The sequence below is a fragment of the Condylura cristata genome, unplaced genomic scaffold, assembly GCF_000260355.1.
Source record: "Condylura cristata isolate star-nosed mole 26May11 unplaced genomic scaffold, ConCri1.0 scaffold00011, whole genome shotgun sequence".
NCBI classification, from domain to species: domain Eukaryota; kingdom Metazoa; phylum Chordata; class Mammalia; order Eulipotyphla; family Talpidae; genus Condylura; species Condylura cristata.
In genome coordinates, this window is record NW_004567112.1 from 15409425 (window position 1) to 15433670 (window position 24246).

A 24246-nucleotide genomic window follows, 5' to 3' on the forward strand; every position below is an offset into this window, starting at 1 on the left:
GGAATCATGCTGCCACCATGACAGGGATTCAGTTTCATGGTGAAAGACTGTGGTCGAGGCTATTGTCTACCTCCTCCCCATAGTCTCCTGGGGGCCTGTGCACAGCTCAGAACACTCCCTCTAGGGAGCAGGATGCTATCACATACACAGCAGAGTCACACAGGTGAGCAGCTGTGATAGGTGCCACCTGCTACGGTGTAGTGTCCAGTGGATAGTCTCAGGGTGGGCAGGAAGGGATGGAGCTCACTCATCTGAACAAAACATGGAAAGCATGCCAAAGTGAGGTGTGCCCCACCCCCCACCCCCAGCCAAGGGGAAAGTAGGCAGGTGCTGTTCTAAGGGACACAGGCAATAACTAGTTTGTTTCTCTCCTTGTTCACTGTTTTACAAGCTTGCACACACACACACACACACACACACACAAAATGTGCTTCTTTGCTTTGCTGATGTTCATCTGCTTCTGAACTCTGCCCTCTTAGTTGCTGTGAAAGTGATTCTGACCATGGAGGGAGAAAGACAAATAACAGATGATTTCACATGTGTGTGGAATATAAAGAAAGAAATGATCAGACAAAATCAAGGCAATAGCAAACCCCAGGAATCTGTCTACAATTAAGGCTACCAGAGTGGGAGGGTAGACAGCAAAGCATGGGGGGGGGACCCATGGACTGTGGAGGAGCATTGAGGGTGCCAGGGTGAGGGGGTGTGTTGTGGTGACGTGCATCTGAAGAGGTATGATCCTTTACCTAAGTCACACATGGTATTGGAAATAGTGTTGACTCGACTGAAAAAAGAATCAGACTATGCTATCAAGAGCTAAAAAACGTGATTTCCATGCTGGAAATAACCTACCTTACTACTGGAACTCTTAGGAACAAGGACTCTAAGAGAATATGGAATTTCCTAAAATAGTCCCGATAATGAGGACAAACTGGTGGAGCGGCTCAGGGCCCCCCATATCTGAAGATCTTCCATGAGGGCATGAGGGGCTCCATTTCATTCAGGGCAAAAATCAGGGTTTCCTGAGACAAAGGGTTAAAGTAATTTAATGCAACCCAATGCTGAGTGTGGCTTACTTGGTGGTCAGGTAAAGACACACACGTGCCTTTCTTTCTAATCTATACCCACCCATGAGAAAAAAAAGAAAAGAAGTTTTCATTTCTTTTGAACTCTTCCATTGTTTAAAGGAGTGAAAATAATCAAGAGATTATTTCTGCCTCATGCCAAACTCCAATGATGTCTCAGGATACTTGTGTGAACCGAACACAGTGTGACAAGCTGAAAATGCACGTTCTAATGAGGCTTCTGTTTCGTCGGCCTTTTAGAAGGAAAAGGATATGATTTCACAGTGGCCTGCTGTGAGTGGACTAGCACCGTCTTTGCAGTGTGGCATCTATTTGACCCCCGGCTATGACCCTCACTGTGAGTGTTAAGTGCTGGGGTTCAGCTGGCGTGTGCCGTGTCTGTGGGTGTGTGTGCAAGACTCCCCTGACACGCCAAGAGTATGAGTGCTCACTTAGGAGGTAAAGTTCAAAATACAGTGGGGACATCGTGTCTGAGAAAACTTGTCAAGGCACAGGCGACAGTAAAACATCCATTTCCTCCACTGAGGAGCTCAGGTCCCCTGGAAGGGAGAGGACGCCAGTCCCCTGCACAGTTTTCCTTCCCCATCATGGCTACTTAGTTGACCGATGGCATGAAGCGAGGCTACAGCTCAGCCCTGTGCTTGCTGTGTGCTTACTTGAGGAGGGACAGGAGAGCAAGTCCCCGCTGTAGCCACAGCGGCCCGCATCGGTGGGCAGCAGTGTTAGGGTTTGGCCTCCATTCTTCCCCATCAATTTGAGACGGTCCACACAGCCCTATGCCCCTCATTCCCACTCCGTGGCCATCTTCCCTCCCCATCCCTTTCCTCGCTTGCTCATCTCCCTCTCTAGGATGTGGAGAATAAAGGGGTCTAATGGTCTCAGAGCAGAGGGGTAGCTCAGAAGTTTGCCCTCTTCCTCTTGGACTGGAGCTCTGAGAAAGGTGCCGTGGCTGGCATTTGGGAGACCGGCTCACAGCCCAGCTGTGCACCCCAGCGTGTGGCTATTCTCGGGCAGGCTGGAGGGCGGGTGGCTGGCTTGCTTACTTTTAGCTGTTTGGTCTTTTCCCGCAGCGTGTGGCGGTAGATCTGTAGCTGTTCTGCAGCCTCGGGGCCAGGCTGCCGGGCCAGGATGTGCTTTAGCTCGACGTACAGTTTCTCCTTTTCCTGGTGGAGAGACAACCAAGGTAGATTAAACAGCCCCATCTAGACAGGCAAGTGCCTATAGTAGACGGCCGGCTCCACACTCATTACCTCAACTGTGGATTCTTTCGTCCATATGTGCATGAAACCAAGCCCAGTCAAGGAGGCGTCCAGCGTCCAATACAAACAATAAGACAGATGAGGAAGAGAAAGTGCCCATAGAGAACAAACTCCAGAAGGAAAGCAGAGGAGAGAATGAGGACCCTGCGGGGGATGGTGGAGGGCGGGGGGACAGGAGGGTGCTGGCCAGAGAGGGCAGGCCAGGAGAAGATGGAGAGAGCTGGACCTAAGGCAACTGGAATGAAAAGCAGGTTGGTGTGTAAACATCTCTGAGGTAGAGTCAGTGGGGTTGAGTGGAAGATCAGATGAATGAGGACGAAGGAGCAGGAGCCCAATGAGGATTGGAGGCAGAGAGGCTGGAAAGGGACGAGGTTCGGGGCTGGCAGGAGAACCTGCCTGGGCTCAATTCTGGTAACTGCTTATGTGGGCATTGCTGTGCTTGAGGTCCAGTAGGATTTCTGGAAGAGGAGTTAAAGAAAAACATGGTCCCGGAGCTGAGAACTGAGGAGCAAGCTGGAGTTAGAGGCGGGACATGGCTGGTGCAGGAGAGTGGAGGTATGTAGGAGTGGGCAAGCGGATCGTTGGGAGAACTGGCATGAAAGCAGTGGGGAAGGAAGAGGAATTAGAGAGGATGAGGGAAAGTAAGTGAACGTCCTCCAAACCAAGAAATGGCAGGGAATGAAGTGGGGTAGAGAGAAGGAACACGAGAGGGACTGAAAACAGCCTTGGGGTCAGGCTAGAGGATGGCACTGCTGACTGTAGAAAGCACCACAACGTGGGCAGCAAAAGTCACAGAGGTTGAAGAGCAAGTCAGAGAACCAAGTAACCTTTCTACTTGACACAGGAATAAGAGAGGTCTGGAAACAGTTGAGGGAACAGATGAACATCCAGAAGAAAGAACTATGCAGATTTGTGAGACTAAAAGACCCAAAGTAAATCATAATTCTGTAGCTTAATTTAGCCAATAAACAATGTAGAACTCCCATTTGTACCCTGAAGTTTAATTGCTTGTAACGTGTGTTCAGATCCTTGAACTAAAGATATTACCTACAAGCAAAGATTTATTTCTAGGGCATCTCAATTCTAGATTCCCATTTCCCTAAACTGCAATAATTTGAACAAACATTGATAAAGACTAGTGTGTCTACTCATTTGTCTCTGTACATACTTATTTCCTTAAGGTAATTATGTTAAAGGGGAAAATAGATATAAGTAAAAGCTCTCTCATTAAATGAAATATCCAGTCAAATGGAAACTAATTTTTGCCTGGAGCTGAGTATTCTCAGTACTGTCATCAAATAATCTTTTTTTTTTTGCCAGAGAACATACAAGTCATTGAAAAAAAAATAAACAAAAGAAACACCATTAATGGGTCATTGTTACCATTTGTTCTACCTTTTCCTCTTCCCTGGCCAAACTGTGGAGATTTTATTACAAACAACATGGCTCAACTTGATGCAAAATGTACACGACTAAAAATTAGTCAGATGAAAGAAGTTTCTGGAGAAATGCAGATCAAAAAGTACTCCCCACTTAAGAAGTAATTCCAGAAAAGACAAGGAAGTCGGAAGGCCTGCACAAAAGAAGCTTGCACAAATAGAATTACAAAGTGGTGATCTTCCTCTGCGGTGGAACACCTCCTGTCACACCTTGCAATATAATCTTCCCAGTAAATGGATGTCGCAAGCAATGAGAAAGATAACAGGAGGTGAGTTTATTTTCTATAGCCACTTAATGCCTGCTCTGTGGAAAAATAACACTTCTGACAAGGCTTCAAGATTCAATTTGGAGAGGGTAATAAATAGGAAGGGCAGCTCATGGAACCGGTTTGTCCATTTCTCTCTGCTCACTTTCGTGTCCACCAGAGGATGGGCAGACTTGAACGATAGAGAAGCCTACCACCACAAAGAGGGAGACATCTGGTGGGTGGTATTGGCTCAAAGTAAAAAGCCCCTCTAGAAACTAAATGTTTCACAGGTGTAATTCTTTTCCACTGTTCCCAGTAGGGAGGGTGGAGAGAGACACAGAAGAGAAAGGCTGGAAGAAGCCAGCAGGTGCCTCACAAAGGTGAGAATCCCAAGGGCAAGCAGAGCGGACGGGTGTAGCCTGAGTTCCCTGACAAGTGAAAAACATGTGTAGCCGAGATGCACTCAAGAGTCAGCATTCCCTACACCTCCACTGACAGGGAGACACTCTGTAATCCTGAAAAAACCTGGATCAAATTAAGCTACATAATTCCTAAAGGATACATGATCACATCCACAGAAAAATGGGGCCAGCAGGTGAAAGCCCGGTGAGAAGGTGTCAGAGGCGAGAGGACATGGCTGCTCTCTCTCCTGACCTACACCACCGCAGCACGCCCTGCCCGTGAAATCCTTACACACAGTGCCAACGATGTTGCCACTGCCCGCCTCCTCCTCTCACTCCTGGGTTTTTCTTTCAAGGCTGTAAAGTGAATTGAAATGGATTTATTCTAAAGGACAATTGAGCGACTGAACAGTGAGGATCCACAGTGTGGAGAGAAGTGAAGAAATGAGTGAATTACCATTAAAACTGCCAGCGTATTCAAAGTCTAAAAGTTCTGAGAGTTAAATAACCCAGGACAAGTGATGCGTGTGCTTTTGTGGTGGGTGGAAAGAATACCAATGAAACGTCAGGGACTAAGACGTGGAAGTATGAAGAGTAGAGGGAAAGGGAGGAGTCATTGCTTGAAATGCCTCATCAGGCTCAAGGTGCATGGTCCATGTGTGGACCAGAAAACCCAACTGATAAAGCCAAAATGAAGGCCAGTTAGCATTAACATTCCAGCCGTGTGTATCATACAGATTTGTATTTTGGAAGAACGTGCTAGTAATTTAGATAAATATGGAGTGTTTGATGGATTGAGGGTCTTAAGTACGATTGTTTTTCAATTTATTTCACTCCTAACCCTCTACAAGGGCCAAGCAAGCTCTTCAAACATTGTGCAATGGTGTGTATAATAACCCCATTTAGAGACAAAGCGTGCAATTCTATTATAAAGAGAATCTATCTTATGCAACAGAGACTCATTAGCTGTCCAATGTATATTGTCTCCATAAGCCTGCAGTGGCAGAACCAGCTGCCTTGTAATACATATCCTGTCCTTCTTCATTAAATTGCATCCATTTCCTTTTAAACCCAGTCAATTAATTTGTCACTGGGTTAGAAGCACCATATGTCAATGAAACATCATAAGAAAATCATAAATAGTTTATTATTTCCCTACCAACAAAAGATTGCATCTTTAGGTTGGCATTTCTTTATTCAGAGTTTGTTCCTAATGCACATCGATATTACTTTGTAGCATGCCTCGCCAAATTATTTTATGACCAACCATACTGAAAAAACAACAAAAAAAAGCTAGACTATTAGCACCAAGAGACTAGCTTTCTCTTTGGCTGAGCTTGTCTTGTGAGCATTAACCATACTACGTCCATCCTTCAAATGACGCTCTCTTCCTAGACACTCCACGCTCTCAGCTGGACAGACTGTCAGACATGGCTGTGGATTCTTTTGTTGCAAGAGTTCCTGCCAAGGTACGCTAGGTAACAGCATGGCTCATTGTCAATATTGGCTGAGTATAGTGGTAAGGAATTAATTATGGCATTAGCTCCATATAGTGCTGTCATTATATGGTGACAGCCTGAAACCCGCGTCAGAACCTCCAGCTACAGAATCACTCAGACTTCAGGTATTTGTATTTTATCTGAAAATAAATTAAAAGTCTACATACTGTACAGTCTATGCAGATAAGAGTTGGTGCTATTCTGCTACAATTCAGAGGAAGAAATTGAGTTGCTCTCAGAACTCCTTTCCCCACCAAGCTACAATTTCATATTCGCTGTCAGTTTATATTCTGTCTTTTGCTTTGCATTCCCAGCTGAAAACAAAAGGTAGCTCGCATTCAATGTGCACCTTACCACCTCTTTCTCCTCAGCTCGCCCACTTGAGGCAATAACTGCCTAAGAGGAACTAATTTATTCTGTTTTAATCTGAATCTGTGTTTGGTGAATGCCAGTGCGTTGACTCTGCTCACCCTGGATTCATCAATTTGCTTGGGTGAGTGCTGGGAATAATTGCCTCACCTCGTGAACTAGCCAACTCATTTGAAGCAGGCAGCTCTCCTGATGCAAAGACATGCTTATCTATGGCCACCAGGGGAAAGCCACCCACTCAGAAGCTTGGAAACCGCGACACCAAGGAGAGAGACACCTCTTGTCTTCATTCTAGATCGCCCAACTGGGTTCAAGATGAAGTTGGGTTTTTGTTTTGTTTCTCTTTTTTAATTCTAAAACCACTACTTTTAAGAGAGCCCACTTCATAGAATATATGTATGTGCGCGCGCGCACACACACACACACAAATCTCTTTTCTAAATGTCAGCAGACACCATTTATGTTACTTTAGTATATAATCATTAAGAATTCATTCTTTCGGGCCCTCCCTGGTGGCGCAACGGGTTGAAGCACAGCACTAAGAAGCTAAAGCCACTTCCGCATGAGTTCGATTCCCCCCTGCCCCGGAGGGAGACCTCTCCTGACCCGCCCGCTGCTCCCCTCAGCAGTGTACTTCGTCGATCTGCCTGTTCTGCTCCCCTCTCTGTCTCTGGTGAATCCTCTCACCCTCCACATTTCTGGCCTGTACCCCAGTTCCACAGGAATAAATAAATCTTTAAAAAAAAAAAAAAAGAATTCATTCTTTCTCTCCAAGCGAATCCTGAACCATGAAGGTCAGAAGCACAATGGATCTCCGTGTCCTCTGTGCCTACCACTGTGCTCTGCTCATTGCAGATGCCCCATAATTTCGTTGCTTGCACACGATATTGTCAGCAGACTATGCCTAGCGTATTGTAGCAGTAAAATCAACAAAGGTAAGATATATGGATGGTGAGAATCTCCATTTGAATTAGGTCACTGGGTAGCATCTTTGGGTGAGCAGAACTTGTTGAATTCACACTGCTGAGCTCCTGCTCTCAGTTTCGTGACTTTGAGCTAAATTTCTTTATTGTGCCTATTGTGTATAACTCAGGAAATTGCTTGACGCACAACCTTGATCTCTTAGTTAAATGTGTATAGTGGTTTTCTGATCACGCAAGTGGTTTCAAATGCCTTTTTTAATTCATAAGACTTGCAAATGTATTCAAATTAATTAGCTTTGTGAATGCTGCTTGTAGTGCATGTACTCACTGTCACACCTAAATACGAAAATGCAAGCATAACTCTGAAACCACAATCCTCAACTGAACAATGTATCGGCTTTTTAAGCAGGCTCCTCAAACACAGATATTCTAATTGCACATATAACTCTTTTCTATCATTAAAAATCTTTACCCAATATATTCTTCTTTGCTTGGTTTCATCCGTTTGCCATCCTCCCACCTCCATCCATACTTCCAAACTAAAGACTAGAGCCAGATTTAAAATTTTAAGCAGTATTACTTCCCTCTCTATAAAAAGGTAATGCTGCAAAATTTCGCTAGAAATGCCTGCTTTTGTTAGTAGGAAAATAAATTAGAAATAGTAAACACATTACACTTCTGTCTAGCCTTAAAAAAGGAAAAAATAATGGCTGATACCTTGGGTTTTCTTGTTTATTAGCTTTATAACGAATATGTCAGCTAAACTGAACTCTGGACCTATCTTGTTTATGATGTCATGAAATGGTAAAGCCCCCTGGAGAGGATGGGAGATGCTGAATTTGAGGATGAAACAGAATTACGCAGCTGAGTTCCTCATGAGCAGGAACTACTTGGTTACGCAGTGGTTCTTGGCTTCAGATGTAGATGATTAAGTGTTTCACGAGGCATATGTGAAATTTGCATGCGCTAACCTTCACCATTTTTGTCTCAATAGGAAAAATGCTTCTGGTGCTTTTTTATACAAACTTTCTTGAGAGCTCCTTTTTCTTAGGGGAGATTTTATTTCCAAATGCAAATATATGTTGGTGAAATGCCGTACACAGTAAATAATTGTCTAGACTAGCCTGAGCTTCAGCGTCACCACACTTTGCTCCCTTTAGCTTTGCACCTAACCCAGCAACTTAAAGTAGGTGAAGAATATGCACACAGAAAGTGAGGAGAGTGTTAACTTTTCTAAAAACCTATAACGGAAACAGGTCTAGAAAATTTCAGCCAACTAAATTTTATGTAACACCAGCATTAGGTGTAGGATGGGGCTGGTTTTATGCAGATAAGTAAGGTCCAAAACCTCAAGGGATTTACTAGAAGAGGAAAAATAACTGTTACAGGAAAGCCCAGAGTTATAAAAGAAGAAAATAATGCCAGGCCCCCAAAGAGGTACAAAGAAAAGATTATAGTTTGAGGACAGGTTCAAAGATGGAGAAGAGACCCACTGGTTGTACTACACAAAGGAAAGTTTCACATGGATTTTGCTGTGGGGTAGTAATAGCCGCAATAACACTTAAATTATGAATTAGAGGAAGAACTATCACTATTGAAAGAAAAAATCAACAAAGCAAGCTTCTTAATGTCAAGTCACTGAAAATTGCGACCAATTTTTATAATAAATAGTAAGGGGAAAGGTTTAGATAATTTTTCCCTTAAAATTTTGATCTAGGGCCCTCCCTGGGACGCAGTGGGTTAAAGCACAGCACTGAGAAGCTAAAGCCCCTTCCGCATGAGTTTGATCCCCGCCTGCCCCAGAGGTGACCACATGGCGCAGCAGACCTCCCCTGACCCGCCCGCTGCTCCTCTCAGCAGTGTACTTCGTTGACCTGCCTGTCCTGCTCCCCACTCTGTCTCTAGTGAATCCTCTCACCCTCCGCATCTCTGGCCTGTACCCCAGTTCAGTTCTATATGAATAAATAAATAAATCTTTAAAAAAAATTTGATCTAAATTTCATAATTTTTCCCTATAATTCTAAAATTATATTATAATCTTATTGATATACTATTTACTGGGACAAATAACCATTTAAATGCTTGGGTTGTATGTAAATAACATTATATTATAGTATAACAGCTTTCTTCACATATTTTCTACTGTAAAATATTTTCTTAAGTTTTTATTACGTAGAAAGAATTTATGCAGTATGTACCACTGAGCTGCACCAAAAGTATCACTCTGATTTTTTATCACTTTGATTTTTTATTGTCACTTTGATTTTTTTCTTAGTTTCATCAGCTATCCATTATGTAATTTTGCTTTGCTTTGAGTTTTACAAAAATACAGCACAAATTTTCTTTTACTAGTTTGTTTTTCTCAATATGATGGCTCTACGGTTTATTGCTGTCTTTGTGTGTTTCTCCTCATGTAGGTCATTTGAATTTCTTTGGGGTGAGAATTCCATAATTCACCCATTCTCCTGTCAGTGGGCCTTTGAGTTGTTCCTAGGGTTTTGGCTTTATGACTAATGTTGCTATGAGCACTCGTAAGCATGTTCCTGAGCTCACTACAAGTCTTCCCAGGATGCAGGCCTAACAGTGGAACTCCGCTTCTTAAATGCTTCTTAATTATACGAGGATTTTCAACTTAGTAAGGTCATGTAAAATTCTCTTTCAGAGTGGTGCACAAAACCTCCCACTTATCTGCATTCCTGTCACTGCTTAGTGTGGTCAAGTCAGGACCCAGAAGAGCTATACCCAGATTCCTGATCCACTGGAATTATGAGATGCTGTATGCTGTTTTAAAGCACTGAATGAGTGGTAATTTATAAGAGAGAAGTAGAAAACAAGACATCCTAAGTTATGTCCCTCAAGAAGTAAAGTTGTATCTCAGTGTAGTCTATGCTTCATTTCCCTACTTATAAAATAAGTTTGGAAATTTTTTTGCAAGTGTATTCACTTGTGTTCCCACTTCTGGTGAAATGTCTGTTCATATGCATTGTTTTCCTACTGGGTTGTCTATTCTTTGTGGATTTGTCATTCTTCACATATTCTGGATAGGTAAAGACAGCAAACTTTGTGACTTACTTTTTCAAAATGACTTCTTTGAGAAGCAGACATACTTAATTTTAATGTAAGATTTATCCATAATGCTTTTTGCAGCTTATTTAAGTACTCTGACCAATTATTTTTTTAAAAGATTTCCTTTAGCAGAAATAGTCAAAGGCTTTATTAATTTCTTTCAAAGTCCCTCTTAATCCCTGGATACCGAAGACCTTTTTGAGGTACCTATACCTCAGGTGTGAACCTGTTCAGTTTTCCCTTTTCTATCAGAAAAGATTGATTTGTCATTATCTTTGATTATGATTCCAATATTTTTCAAATATCACTTGCATTGACTTTATGATATCTGGGAACTAAGAAAGGAGAGAGTCAATGAGGAAGGGAAATCTGCAAACATCTGAGCCCTGAGAGATAAGAGATGAGGAAAGCACTGACTATGTTTGGTAGCATCAAAACTGGTTGAGGTCAAAAGGACAAGGGTTGAAATCAGTCCAGTGGGATTATTTACTCCTCTCATTTAAACATATAATCACTCGGGCCCTGCCTGGTGGTGCAGCAGGTTAAAGCACAGCACCAAGGAGCTAAAGCTACTTCAGCAGGAGTTCGAGCCCCGCCCCAGAGGTGACCCACATGGTGCCGAAGACCTCTCCTGACCCACCCACTTCTCCCCTCAGCAGTGTACTTCATCGATCTGCCTGTTCTGCTCCTCACTGTCTCTGGTGAATCCTCTCACCGCCCCTGCACCTCTGGCTTGTACCCCAGTTCTGTGCACAAATAAATAAATCTTTAAAAAAACGCAAAAAACATATAATCACTCGACCACTCATTCACCTAATCATTTGCCCAGCCACTCACTGAGCATGTGCTGATGGGTGCATCAGGCACTGAGCTACATACACTCTGGCAACAGCTACCATTTAATATGCAACTACTATAGGCCAGTCACTTTTTATTGATCATGTCTAAACCTTATAACAATTCTATCAGGATTATTAGATAAGGAAATAGGCTAAGTAACCTGACCAAGGTTCCAAAAGCTAGAGCTATGAAACAAACCTGCTCAAAAGACCATGCTCCTCCTTGTAGACTATGGGTTCTTCAGGGACTTAGAGTCTAATGAGACAGAGAGACAAATGACTCGATAGCATGTTGATGTGAACAGTTCTAAATGGGCATGGGTGGTGCCACAAGAGTCAGAGAAGGCACAACCCTGAAATGAAAGTTCCCTGAGAGTCCATATTAATAATGGTCCTTTCGCTTTCTAAGGGTTAGATATGTTCATCCACAAAGGTCGCCTCACTGCTTCCCCTGAACCGCCCTCTCCAGGTCCAGTACTTCTTGGCCATTCGTCAGGCAGTAGGTGAACTAAACTGCGTGACTGTTAAGGTTCAAGAGAGAGAATGACCTAGAGCCTTAACTTCAACTGAACACATATTCCTTGGGGTTCAAAGGTGTTCCTGCCTCAAGTCATGTCTGAACTGTCTAACTTGAAGGTGACCACCAATACTTTTCTCCTTAAAGCATGAGGTCAAGAGTCAGGCCAGAAACTCAACTCCCAGCTTCCTCTCACCAAAGTGCCACTAAGGTAAAAAACACAAAGTAAATTCTAGGATCATGAATTGTTAATTAGGCCTACAATATGAATGAACCCTTGGCAATTAATAGAAGGCAGCATGATTTCAATTACTCATAAAATGGCAATTGTAACAATAGCTAATATGTATTGAATATATGTCACTAGCTCAGAAAACCACTTTGTGGACAATATCCATGTAGTTCTCATCTAATTATAATCCATATAATTCCATCTCACAGATGAAGAAACAGTCAATGAGGCTGAGTCATTTTGCCAACTATACACCTGTGAATCGCTGGGTCAGGATTCTGCCCCAGGCCAGACCAGCACTCTTCTGACTTCTTCCAACCCACTGGCCTCAACCACTCAGCCACCAGTCAACTGAGGGCTGACGAACACAGGAGGGACTGGAGAGAACAAGGTAGCTAGGTAACCGTGCACTGGACATGACAGCTGCCTGTAGCAAAGACCTCAACAGCAGTGACTAAAACATGCCCTGGAGTCAATGACAGGCAGCTCAGAGAAATCTCACTAGCGCGGGAAATTCTCTGGAATAATATATAATTGTGAATAAGCCAAATTAAATTTTAAAACAAGAAATATTCTCATGGAATTACACCCTTAAGTCTAAATAACTCCAAGTAATTGGGGTTTTGTGATTAAGACCTAAAAAGTCCCAGGCAGTAACAGAACCGGGACATCACAGCACGAGCTCAAGGCAGGAAGGTCTCAGCCTGCTCCTCTCCGTGCTCCCCATGTGCCCAGGACACGGAGTCACTGCTCCTCCCTGGCCCACCCTGGTTTTCTAAGCCTCCTTGCCCTTGCAAAGAGCCGTTCCCTCCCTTCCCCCTCCACTCCTTATTAAGACCCTTCTTATTCCTCAAGACTCCATTCAAAGTAACTTCCCTGGGAAAGTCCAATTTCTTCTTGGTGTTATCACAGTGCTGTTTATTTTTTAAACCTGAGCTGATTTAGTCATATTATGCAGTTCAAGGTATATTATTATTAGTTCATCTTTATAAATGTTCAACAGCATGAATAGTATGCAATAAGCACCTTTAGTATAAGATACTTACAGTGATCTCTTTTCTCTGGATTGATTCTGAACGCAGAATTTCTGAATCAGAGGTTGCACACTTAGGTCTTTAATACAGCCTACCAACTCCCTTTTAGACAGCTGACACTATGTAAACGCCGTCCTTAGTACATAAAAGTGCTGATTTATCCCTACATTCTCACCAGCACTAGGTATCATTATCATTTTACCCATCTGACAGGCAAAAAAATGAGGACCTTTCTTTTAATTTTTACCCCTTCGATTACTAATACTATTAATCACATCATATATGTTTATTAGCCTTTCATGTTTTTTTTTTGAGAACTGTGAATATGACTTCTTCCAATGTATTCACTGAGTTGATTGCCTTTTTCAATTGATTTGCAAAATTTCTTTATCTATTAAAGATATTGACTATTTCTTTTTCCTTTTTGTTACAAATATTTTTCTTTTTTTAACCTTTCCATTTTTAGTGTTTTCTGTCATACCAATGATATTTTAAACCCTTTATAACAAAGGACATAGCTATCACTCTTACGACTTCTGCCTTCAGTATTTTATCTAAATCATCCCCACCCCCCGTCTAGGTACAGACAGATCAGAAAGAGATTCATATATTCCTACAAGGAAACCAGCTCAGGAACTCCCACTGAAATGCTTTTACAATAATGAAAGCTTGAGACGGAAAAAAGGATCCATCATAAAAATAGATTAATATAGACAATCTAGACAGTGGGCTACCTACAGCATGTATGCATATCAGCATGGACATTTCCCAAAAACTTAATGTTAAGTGGGAGGGGGGAAAGAAACAAAAGTATTACTAGTGCATGTAATATACCATCTGTGTAGCTGTGAAGTACACCAAGTAGTTTTCCATGCTGCTTGCAGATTCATGTTACAGTAAAGGAATAAAATATACCGAAGGAATACACTTAGCAGCAGCTGCCTGTGGAAAAGACATGGGCCTCTGAAGAGGACTTCACCCAACCCCAAAGACCTGCCTGAGTTACTTGTTACCTGAAACGAATGCTACGAGACATTATTCGCCATTCTAGACCAGGAGCAGTGTACTGGTTCTATGATGCTCTGCTCTTCTTCTGCATAGCATTTTCCCCAAATGAGACAGGAGGGGCTTCTCTCACCCTCCAAAAATATAGAGAGAAATTCATTTTCTTTTATCCTCGAGTTTTTGCAGTATTTCTTGAAATTAATGTATGGGATGAAGTAGAATTCACACCACAGAAGAAAAAGAGAATATCTAGCTGTTCACCCGACATGGCCAGCGAGCACTTGAAAAGTGGACACTCTGACATAAGTGGTAAGTGTAAAATGCATATCAGATATGATAGACTTAGTGCAAAAAAAGGAGGTAAAACATCACAATAATAACTCAAAAATTCATTTCATATTAAAATATTTCTTGGATAAAAATATTTCTTGGATAAACCAGGCTAAACAATGTATATGACTAAAATGAACTGCAGCTGATTCTCTTTATCTTGGTATTTTAACTCCAGGGAAACTGACAATACTAGATATGACTTTAGTTAGGTAGTTATTCATTTATTTATTTATTTTGAACAGCACTGAGCTTGAGCAACAGTGTGTTTTCATATCTAAAATTAAAGAGAAAAACAAGTCCAGTTTTCACAGTTGCCTAATTTGAATGCAAACCAACCACCTCTTTATATAAATAATGGCATGAAACTAAATGAAAAAGGATGAGGTCATTATGCTTCCCAGCCGACAACTTGGAAAATTGGACCTTACGCAAATTGTTCCATAAAGCACTTAATAAAGTTTTAGAAAAGTGGACAATTTTGTAGTAAGTTCTGAAGTACAAAATAGACTCATTTCCAAAAGAAGGCCAGAAGGTGAGAAGGTAACAGGAAATCCACTACACCAAGCACCATTCGCCATCCAGTTCTGATGTTTCTGGGGCCCCGTGGACCCACCCTCTGTCCGCTCCTGTTGCTTCAGTGACACAGGGTCACGCTATTCAATGTCATCTGCTCTGGACTGAAGAGTGATGATTCAATGGTGGCTCTTTCGGCACTAAGACCAAGCCATCCAGTCACCCCTTTCTGAACAGCCAGAGGGCTCCACAGGGACTCTGCCCTTCACCACAGACACTGGTGCCACATCAACTCTCTCTTGCTTCGTGCCCGCATCAAATGAAGAGCTGGTGGTCTTTCTCCTGGCGTGTGCATAGGAATATAACTGCGCAGACATATACCTGTGCATAGAAAACTCCACATGCCATATACCCAGCCCCCAACAAACTGACGGGACCACCTTGAATGCCCCCCCTGCTAAGTTCACTTTACACCTCAGCCCAACACCCCAAATGTGCTCATTCCACATGAGAACTCATCTTCTCTAAGCCTCAAATGCCCTTTGACTGCTGCCAAATATGCCCCCTCCAAGAGACCTATATGACTTCACACACGTACCCCACAACGCCTTTCGACACCAACACACGCACAGATGCATTCAGCTCTGAAGAGCCTGTGTCTCTAGCTCTGTCCTTGGCAGTTTAAATGGGTGACCTCATTCGATTCTCACCACAGTCCTATACCCAATACTATTAGCTCTCCTCACTTTACAGCTGGAATCACTGGGGCTCTAAGAAGGAAAGCTATCTACTTGCTCAAGGTCACAAATGTGTCATTAGTCTCACCAGGACACAAAACGTGGTCTGAGCTCTCAACCGCGATGCCATCCTGCTTCAACACATACATGCTGGCAATAGTTGGGTGAGTCTTTTTTTTTTTTAAGATTTATTTATTTGTACATACAGAACTGGGGTGCAGGCCAGAGGCTCAGGGGCAGTGAGAGGCTTCACCAGAGACAGAGGGGGGAGCAGAACAGGCAGATGGATGAAGTACACTGCTGAGGGGAGCAGCGGGCGGGCCAGGAGAGGTCTGCCGCACCATGTGGTCACCTCCGGGGCAGGGGGGAATCGAACTCATGCGGAAGTGGCTTTAGCTTTTCAATGCCGTGCTTTAACCCACTGCGCCACCAGGGAGGGCCTGGGTGAGTCATTTTAATGCATCAAAGGCTAGCCCAATCGCATCTTCTTTGTCCATGAGGGAGTCCCTTCTTAGTCATCTCTCCTGTTCTTACCCCTGGCACTTACTGCCATTTTAAACATACAGGGACTCTAATGGTATATGTAGGCATTCATTATTGTCAGTATCCAGCAAAATGTGATTATGAAAAACTGCATGTTGGTCTGGATTTTCACATAGTGCTCACAGGCACCAATATCATTTCCTCCCAGATATACCTCAGGAATCTTCCCAAATTGAATATAAATTTCTTTCATATAAGAACCCTGGCTTGTATTTCTCTGTGTCTCACAAACTGCTGATATTCCCAAATACCTTTTGGTCCATAAATAGTCTATCACACAGGCCCTTTTAGTTGGGGGAAGGGCAGTCCTTGGAATATGCAAAAAGAAAGCTCTAAGAAGGAATGATCCATTACTATCTCAGGACACAGCATATTGAGTTCCTATTCACATCAGGAAAAAAGTTTCCATTATCAGAAGCCAAAAGCAAACTGGGTTTGATGGCATCAATATAATGCTTAATATGCTACCTATTTGGCATCTGTTCCAGAGGAGACTGTGTGTCAGGAACTCAGAAAGTCCTCCCAGGCATCTAAGCAGCTCTCAGTCTGTCTCCTACACATTAAATACACTCAGGGTAGAGAATATGCATTTTTAAATGCATGAAACATGAGGCAGACTTGACACCCATCTATCAGGGCTGCTTTAAGGATAATAAAATCAGCGCTGCCATTATAAGGAGAGGGAACTTGATGACCCACTGGAGATTTCTTCCAATCTAAACGATTCTATAAATTCCCCTAAAATCATAAAAAAGTAGATTGAGGATTCATGTAGGTGTTTGGACTATAAATACAAATTAATTTCTGCTCCAGCTGCAATTTTTCTATCCTTGTAAGAAGCACCTCCATCTCTGAGATATTTCTGGGTGAAACAACAACAGCGTAGCTAAAGATAGATAGGACTCCCCCAGGTTCCTGTTGGCAACTATTTTCTTCTAATTTCTCAAATAAATCTGCATCTTGAAATGAACTGAATTGAATCTTGCTGCTGTCCAAAAACATTTATCACTGAAAATCTGTTTTGTTTGGGGAGTAAGATATAATTGTATACAGATTCAATAAGAACCTAAATGTTCCACTGAGAAATTCTTTATTGAAAATGTTTTGTTTGGGCTCAAAGTAATCTACTTATTTCCATTTTCAGTTACTAGCCATATTATTGCTATTTGTTTTTACTAAAAGAAAATTTCCCAACTTAACCACTGCTCTTATTTAAAAAAATACTTACTTGAATAGTTCCTGATATAAGAAACATATTATTCTGTTTCTCACTGGGATATGTAAAACTGACCCTTAATTCAAACTGACCCTTACAAAAAGGAAGAAAATGAATTCTCTTTAAATATTCCCTCACCTATTAGAGCTCAGTAACCAGAAATCAAAAAAAAAAGTAAACAACATTGTATAGAGATTATTAATTTATTAATTTATCAACTAATACAATTTTGATTCACATATCTGCTCTGATTCAGTATGAAATTAGAGACCAAAATAGAAATGAACAAATGGATTGGGGATCATATTTCCAAAGGCATGTGAATAAATGCATTTTCCTAAGGAAATATGCTCAGTTATGACATCACAGCTGTTTCTCCTATAAAAAGAACTATGTCCTGCAGCAAACTATCATTTCCCAAATAAAGGGAATAAAAGATTAAAGAAAAGAAAAACATGTCAGCAATAAAATTCAAGGATAGAGACCAGATGCCAGGCATATTAAAGCACCATATCCGACAAAAAGAATTTAAAAAAGAAATTTTGTACCACTTGAATACTTAAATGGAAAATATTTCCACTCAAACTTACCAAAGGAACGGGAGTGTGGTGTACTGTTGCAATAATCATTGCATGTCTTGTGATTTTGGACCAGTCAGTCCTCTCCTAAATTTAGTCTAAACTTGGTCATGGGATTTGCTTCAGCCAAAGAGACAATAGCAAGTATGACACAATCAAAGGATTTACACACGTGGACTTGCCCTTTTCTGAGTCTGTCATCCTGAGCATAAACGTTGGCTAGTCTAGTGGGGACATGCTGTTCCATCATCCCTATGACCCAGCACCAAACCCTTTAAGTGTGAAGGCTACATCTGCATCAACCAGCTCCTTATACCCCACCAACTACCTGCAGAAATGAGAGAATCCAGGCAAAGCCAGCAGATGAACTGGCCAGCTGAGCCCATTCCAATGGCCCCACTGATAGTAACATGATCTAATACATGATTATTGTTTTGAGTCACAGAGTTTCGGAGTGGCTTGTTATACAACAAAAGCCAACTGATACAAGGTCATCACAGAAACTATTTCACCAACACAGCATTAATGAACTTGTCACTATAGAGTGAAAGTGATAAGTCTGCCCAAAGCTGGATGGGGTGATGCTTGAAAGTGACTTTGCATTTGCCATACTGCACCATTCATAAGCTACTATTTTGAAGATGCTTTTCAAATCTTCATCCAAGGTTCAATACCATAATAGTCACAATATTTATTAAGTGCCAGCATTGGGTTCTGGGCTTGATAAAGATGATCTAGTCTTATCTAAGTAAAAACCTCATGTGAACTGATTAGATGAGTGCTTGGGGTCACATAAAATTATGAGTGAGCCGGCATTCTTAATCTCTATAGTTTTCTACCTGATTCCCACCCACACAATGCCCAGTGAAAGACAACTTTAGTCCACTGGGCTGGGGAACTGTCTGGAGCAAAAGACCTGCTCTCTCTCCCTTGGATCTCTGATGGTCAAACAAAAACCCAAAGAGGCTTACCCACTTTGTCGAAGACACAGAAGAGTGGTGGGATGGACCATGAGCATGGTAGGCCTTCCCTAGCCTGCTGACCTCTGATACAGACACCAAGGAAGCAAGAGGACATGAGCAGGGCTATGAAACACAAAATATCCTTGGCCTGTTGATGATGTGTAACTCAAGTCTCAGACTGTGACCAATAAGGTAAGTAACATTCCCCCTTTTTCCCTTCTTAGCCAAATCAAAGACCTGGCCCACCAGTGAGCTGGGCATCTCCTTAGGTTGGCTGAAATTACAAGTGTTTAAGTGTTTACAGCTTAAGGTATAAACTGACTTTAACCTCTATCTGCCTAATTGAGCCTATCCGAGCCAATCTCCTTTTAAGAAACTCCTGATGCTCGTAGGTCTTGAGCACTCTGGGAAGGTATTCCTGGCACATTTATAGGAGCTGCAGGCCCATGCGAAGGCATGCAGTAATGAGCACATTAAGTAGACCTAGGCAAGTGTGAAGGGACCCAGGGTGAGAAACTTAGTCACCTTAAATGAGGCTGAACACAATTTTAAGAAAAGCCTCAAACACCTGTTTATTTAAAGCCTGCTTCCTTAGAAGAGACAGGAGGAATCCTGGGGACCCTGGACCAGCACCCCTTTTCTCAGGTCTGCCAGAGGAGCAGTCACATTTTCGAAGGGCCCTCTCATCTCTCCAACTGGAGTTCCTTCATCTGTTTAATGGGGTTGTTCTGAAGACTAACAGCTAAAGTTGCTTTTATATTTCTTGGACTTGAACAACTCCCTCCCGCCCCCTCCCCCAAACCTTGGAGGCACAAGCAGAGTCTTGCCGACTTGTCTTTATTAAATTTTAACATAAAACAGAGGGCCCTCTCTGGTGGCACAGCAGGTTAAAGCACAGCACCAAGAAGCTAAAGCCACTTCAGCATGAGTTCCATCCCCGGCCCGGAGGTGACCCACATGGCCTCACCTCTCCTGACCCACCCGCTGCTCCCCTCAGCAGTGTACTTCATCCATCTGCCTGTTCTGCTCCCCGCTCTGTCTCTGGCAAATTCTATCACTGCCCACATCTCTGGCCTGTACCCCAGTTCTGTGTAAATAAATAAATAAATATTTTTTTAAAAAAAGACTCATAGATATTATTAAGTGTGTGCTATGTGCCAGGGACTCTTCTATATGTCTCACATATATTTACATAATTTCCCCCAACAACCCTATGAGATAGGTACAAGTCTCCCATAAATGAGAAGTCGGGGTTAGCAGCGCCAGGTCCAGACGCCCCGCCAGGGCTTCAGCGCACCTCGGAGCCAAGAGTAACCAGTCCTCAAGCTCCAAGGCCCAAGCGGCCAGCGGGAGCTGGGCAGATGCTGAGCAGGAGCTGAGCAGGAGCTGAGCAGGAGCTCTTCCCATCACTGGCAGAGAGAGCAGAGCGCAGGAAACAAGAGGACGCCCTTTCAAGATATAAGTAACATTTACATCGCTAAAAGGTAGAAAAGACTCAGGAAAAAAATAGCTCCCCAAATTGAAAAGTAAAAGTGGTTTTTGTGACACATTGTGCTCACTTAATTATAAATCCACGAATATTACATTTAGGAAGAAAGCACTTCTCTGGGGCACCCATCAGCATTTGGGAACGGCTGGGAAACGATGTGTGGAAGGCATGCTGACGGCAGGACCCTCAGGCATTCACTGGGCTCTGGGGCTATGGGCCAGGGCAAGTGCCCCCAAGCCCGTCCCCTCAGGGCTCACGCTGAGGCCTTTCCAGAGGTGCCAACAGGCGGAGGCAGAGCACCCCAAGTCAGAGCACCCCGCAGGCAGCAGGCCAGTGGCTATCTGCTGGGCTCATTTAGGGCCAGCACTAGCATTCTGCTTTTTGAACCCATTCCAATAGTAATTGTTCCTGTACCCTCTGTCCTCCCTGGAAGAGATCATACAGGAAAATACCCCCAAGCCCCCCACCCCAGGAAATCCCGGGAAGAGCTGGCAGTGGAGAAGCAGCCTACAAGAACAACTCTGGGGAAGAGGCCTCCTCAGCCATTCCCGCCACTTGAAATAGTCTGAGGAGAACAGCAGGCTTTGAGAAGGTACACCTCCCCACACCCCCACCCACTCCCCCCAACACACACACACACACACACCAGCTCCTTCCTCTGCACTTGACTTTCAACAGAACCACCTGCAGGTGCTTCTCATGGACCCTGTCAGCATCCATCATGACTTTCAGCCCCTGGGTCCCTCTGGGGAAGGGGCGTCTCCAGCAACTGCAGCTCAGATTTGGAAAGATGACCACTGAGTTACCCGCTAACAGAGCGGAACAAAGTTATGTTTAGAGTAGGTTATACCAGCAGCGACTGGGACATGACATTCGAATTCAGCCTGCCATTGCTTACTTAAAGGAGTTCTTTAATCATTAAACAATTACTTTGGAATTCTAGATGGGGAGGGGATTTCGGGAAGGGAGGGGAAAGCAGTCATGGAAATGACATGGTTGGTGGCTGAATTGGAAGGCACCATAAAATAAAGGTGAGTGTCTGTTCTGGCGTCAATGGGGAAGGTTCCTAAGAGGAATTGGCAGATTTCTTCTGTAACTATTGCGTGTTATTGAGGAACCACAGTAGTGGCTACTGTAGTTTATGAGCCAGACAGTCTCTGTCACAACTGTTCAAGTCTGCCCGGTAACACAAAAGTGGCCACAGGGTGTGAGTGGATGAGCGTGGCTACGCGTCAAAAATGACTTCAGGACACAACATTTTCATTTCAAGTCATTTTTACATGCCACAATATATTATTCTTCTTTTGGTTTTTCCTAACTACTTAAATATATAAGTGCCCTTCTCAGTGTGGGTTATATAAAGCAGGGGTGGGCCACAGCTTACCAAGCCTGGCTATACTGCATTTATATATAGCCTGGCATTTCTTTGTAAACTCTTAGGCAAGTTTTGATTTGAAGCCTCTGCCCCCTCCTCTATCAAATACAAATAATAACAGCATTGCCCTCCTCTGGGTTTCCTGCGACTGCAGTGAAAGCAAAATGCTAGCAGGGCAGCTGGGCATGGACTTGCCTTGCAATCAATGTGAGCTGTTACTGCCCACCACTCTTCACTCTTCAAAACTCTACAGCTCTTGCCAAATCCATCCAGGCTACCATCAAACAGGATCAAGGATTTTCATCACTCAATCTGGTGATGCTAGTGTTACTGGTCATGGCACCGTGCTCTGAGTAACCAGGCTTTAGAGGCAGAGAGAAACGTGCCTCTCCCCCAGTAAGGACCAAGATGGCCCAACATGAGGAGTCAGTGGCATGGGACACCCAAGCAGGACTGCCAGACACCCAACTCTACCGGTGTCAGACAGGTGGCCTTGGGGACAAGTCTGTCAGCCTTGCCTTCCTGTGCCCCATGTCTCCTGTCTCTTCAGGAAAGAAGGGGTCGCCCTTATCTCACGCTGTTGTGATGACGATGAGTTAATGCACATATGAAGCGTTAGAACTATGTCTAACACATTGTAAACATTCAAAGAGTGTGAGATAATTAGGAAATCAAGAAAAACGAAGCTGCTTACTAAAGAATGATCTAAGATCATGCTAGCTAAGGTTTGTTCCCCATGCACAGTGAACAACACTCAGATCCATGCAACCCTGCTGCCATTCAAGTCATTCTAAAGGTAAGTAAACCAGTCTTGCACCCAGTCAGTCAGAAAATTAAATTAGAAAGTTCACCTTGAACGGGCAGGGCCCAGATGCCAGCAAAGAAGCAGAAGTTTCCAGTTCAGTTCACTATGTATTTACCTGAGGGACCTACCCATTCCCTGGAACTCTAGGTTCAAGAAACATCAGACACGCATGACCATTTCCTAAAGCAACCCCAACCTGAAAGCCCTCACCAGAGGCCTTTTCTCAAGGGTCCTTTCAGCATGAGACTACTCATTAGGGGATGGGCACCCAGACATCATCCCCTGGGTGATGAGATGGTCTCACAGCACAGGGGCCACCTTGGGGTTTTCATCCACAAAACAATCTGGGCTAGAAACTATTATTCTAGTTTCTAGAATATTCTAGGAGGTCAAGCGTGTTTTCTTTCCCCCAAATTGCACCATCTCCTCTGGTAAATCTTGGAACATTTCACCCCCCGCCCCTGTTAACATTTCTCACGAGCACCCCCTCCTCCCGCCTGGTCTCTACACACAGGTAGCACCTGGTTCCCGGCACATAGTTCACACTCAGCAGGGGAGAGCTGTGACCAGGGCACATTCAGGTGCATCTTCTAATGAGCCACATCATAACAGGGTCCTCTGGTTACTGGTATCAACTGGAATAGCAGTAAGTGGGTGACTGGAGGGAAGCCAGTGAGAAGTTGATTGGGAAAATGGCCACTGCCCTTTCTAAAGCTGGACTGGTAGTTTGTAGTTTAGGTGAGTAGCTAGGTGAGGAAGGGGCTGGGAGGAGGGGGATTCTGGTGGACAGTCTTCAGGATCTGACCTACAGCACCACGTTTAGAGCCGCAGCTTCATCCTCTCAGGCCATCTCAGATTTCGGCTGCAGCTGAGGAGCCTGGGAAGGCCATCAGCTCCTAGAACGCTGCTGCTTCCACCTCAGTGCCTCAGGCAGGGCTTCCTCAGAGGCGGGAGGGGAAACACAGGCAGTGGCCGCGCTCTAGTTTTAGCAGCAGTACAATGTCCCGAGGAGCAACTTTCACCATTGGGGAATGGGCATCAGTCTCCCTGCCCTTGAAGTCAGCTCCCGGGGGGCTCCTCTGAGGACCACTAGCATCGCCATTCAGCTGTCCACAGCAGTGAGCATCGCCCTCCTTCCCTCTTTCCCTGTCTCACACTCCTGCTCCTTCGCTCCAGCTTCCTGAGGCCACCTCACAAATTGCTGGAGCCCAAGCCTTCTTCTCACCCAGGTGGGATCCCTGACTGCTCCAGAGTCTTGGTCAGTCTTGTAGAGCCTGATACAGAGTCACAACCCTGCTACACCTCTGTAGTTACAGAAGCAAGAGGTCTATCAGGGGCAGGTCCACCCTGTTCACCCTGGAACCCAGGCCCTGTAACTGCTGGTTGAGGAGATGCCCGCAACACTGCTGCCCATGTGGGAGGGTCAGGGGCGAGCCCTAGGTCTTTGTGACAATGCAAGGAAGTCATTTTCTGTTTTGGAAAATCTTGTGAAATGAAATTAAGGCAGAGTCATGAGCAGCAGGGACAAGACTTCTTAGGAAGGTCCGTCTTCCATTACGCTGCCCATCACTGCCCCGTAAAGCACAGCCAGGCCTCCGTGCCTCTTAGCTCACCTTCTGGAGGAGCCGGTCTCAGGCATTTCTGACTACCACCGCCCACCATCTGCAGCCTCCTCCTCCTCCCCCCTCTCCACCTCCTGCTTCCTTTTGATTCTTGTGCTCTGTACTTTCATCAAGGAATTGCAACAAAGGACCAGATCAAAGGAATCAAAACAAGTAG

The 24246-nt window shown here is 43.8% G+C and overlaps 1 protein-coding gene across 1 annotated transcript in view; it reads right to left on the reverse strand.

The window, feature by feature from the left end:
• The window catches only part of CFAP58 (cilia and flagella associated protein 58), a 79091-nt gene that overhangs the window by 4188 nt on the left and 50657 nt on the right, over positions 1-24246 (reverse strand). The window contains exon 16 of the mRNA XM_004680999.1: positions 2129-2248. Within this exon, the coding sequence (XP_004681056.1) occupies positions 2129-2248 (120 nt within the window). The remainder of the gene's footprint in view (positions 1-2128; positions 2249-24246) is intronic.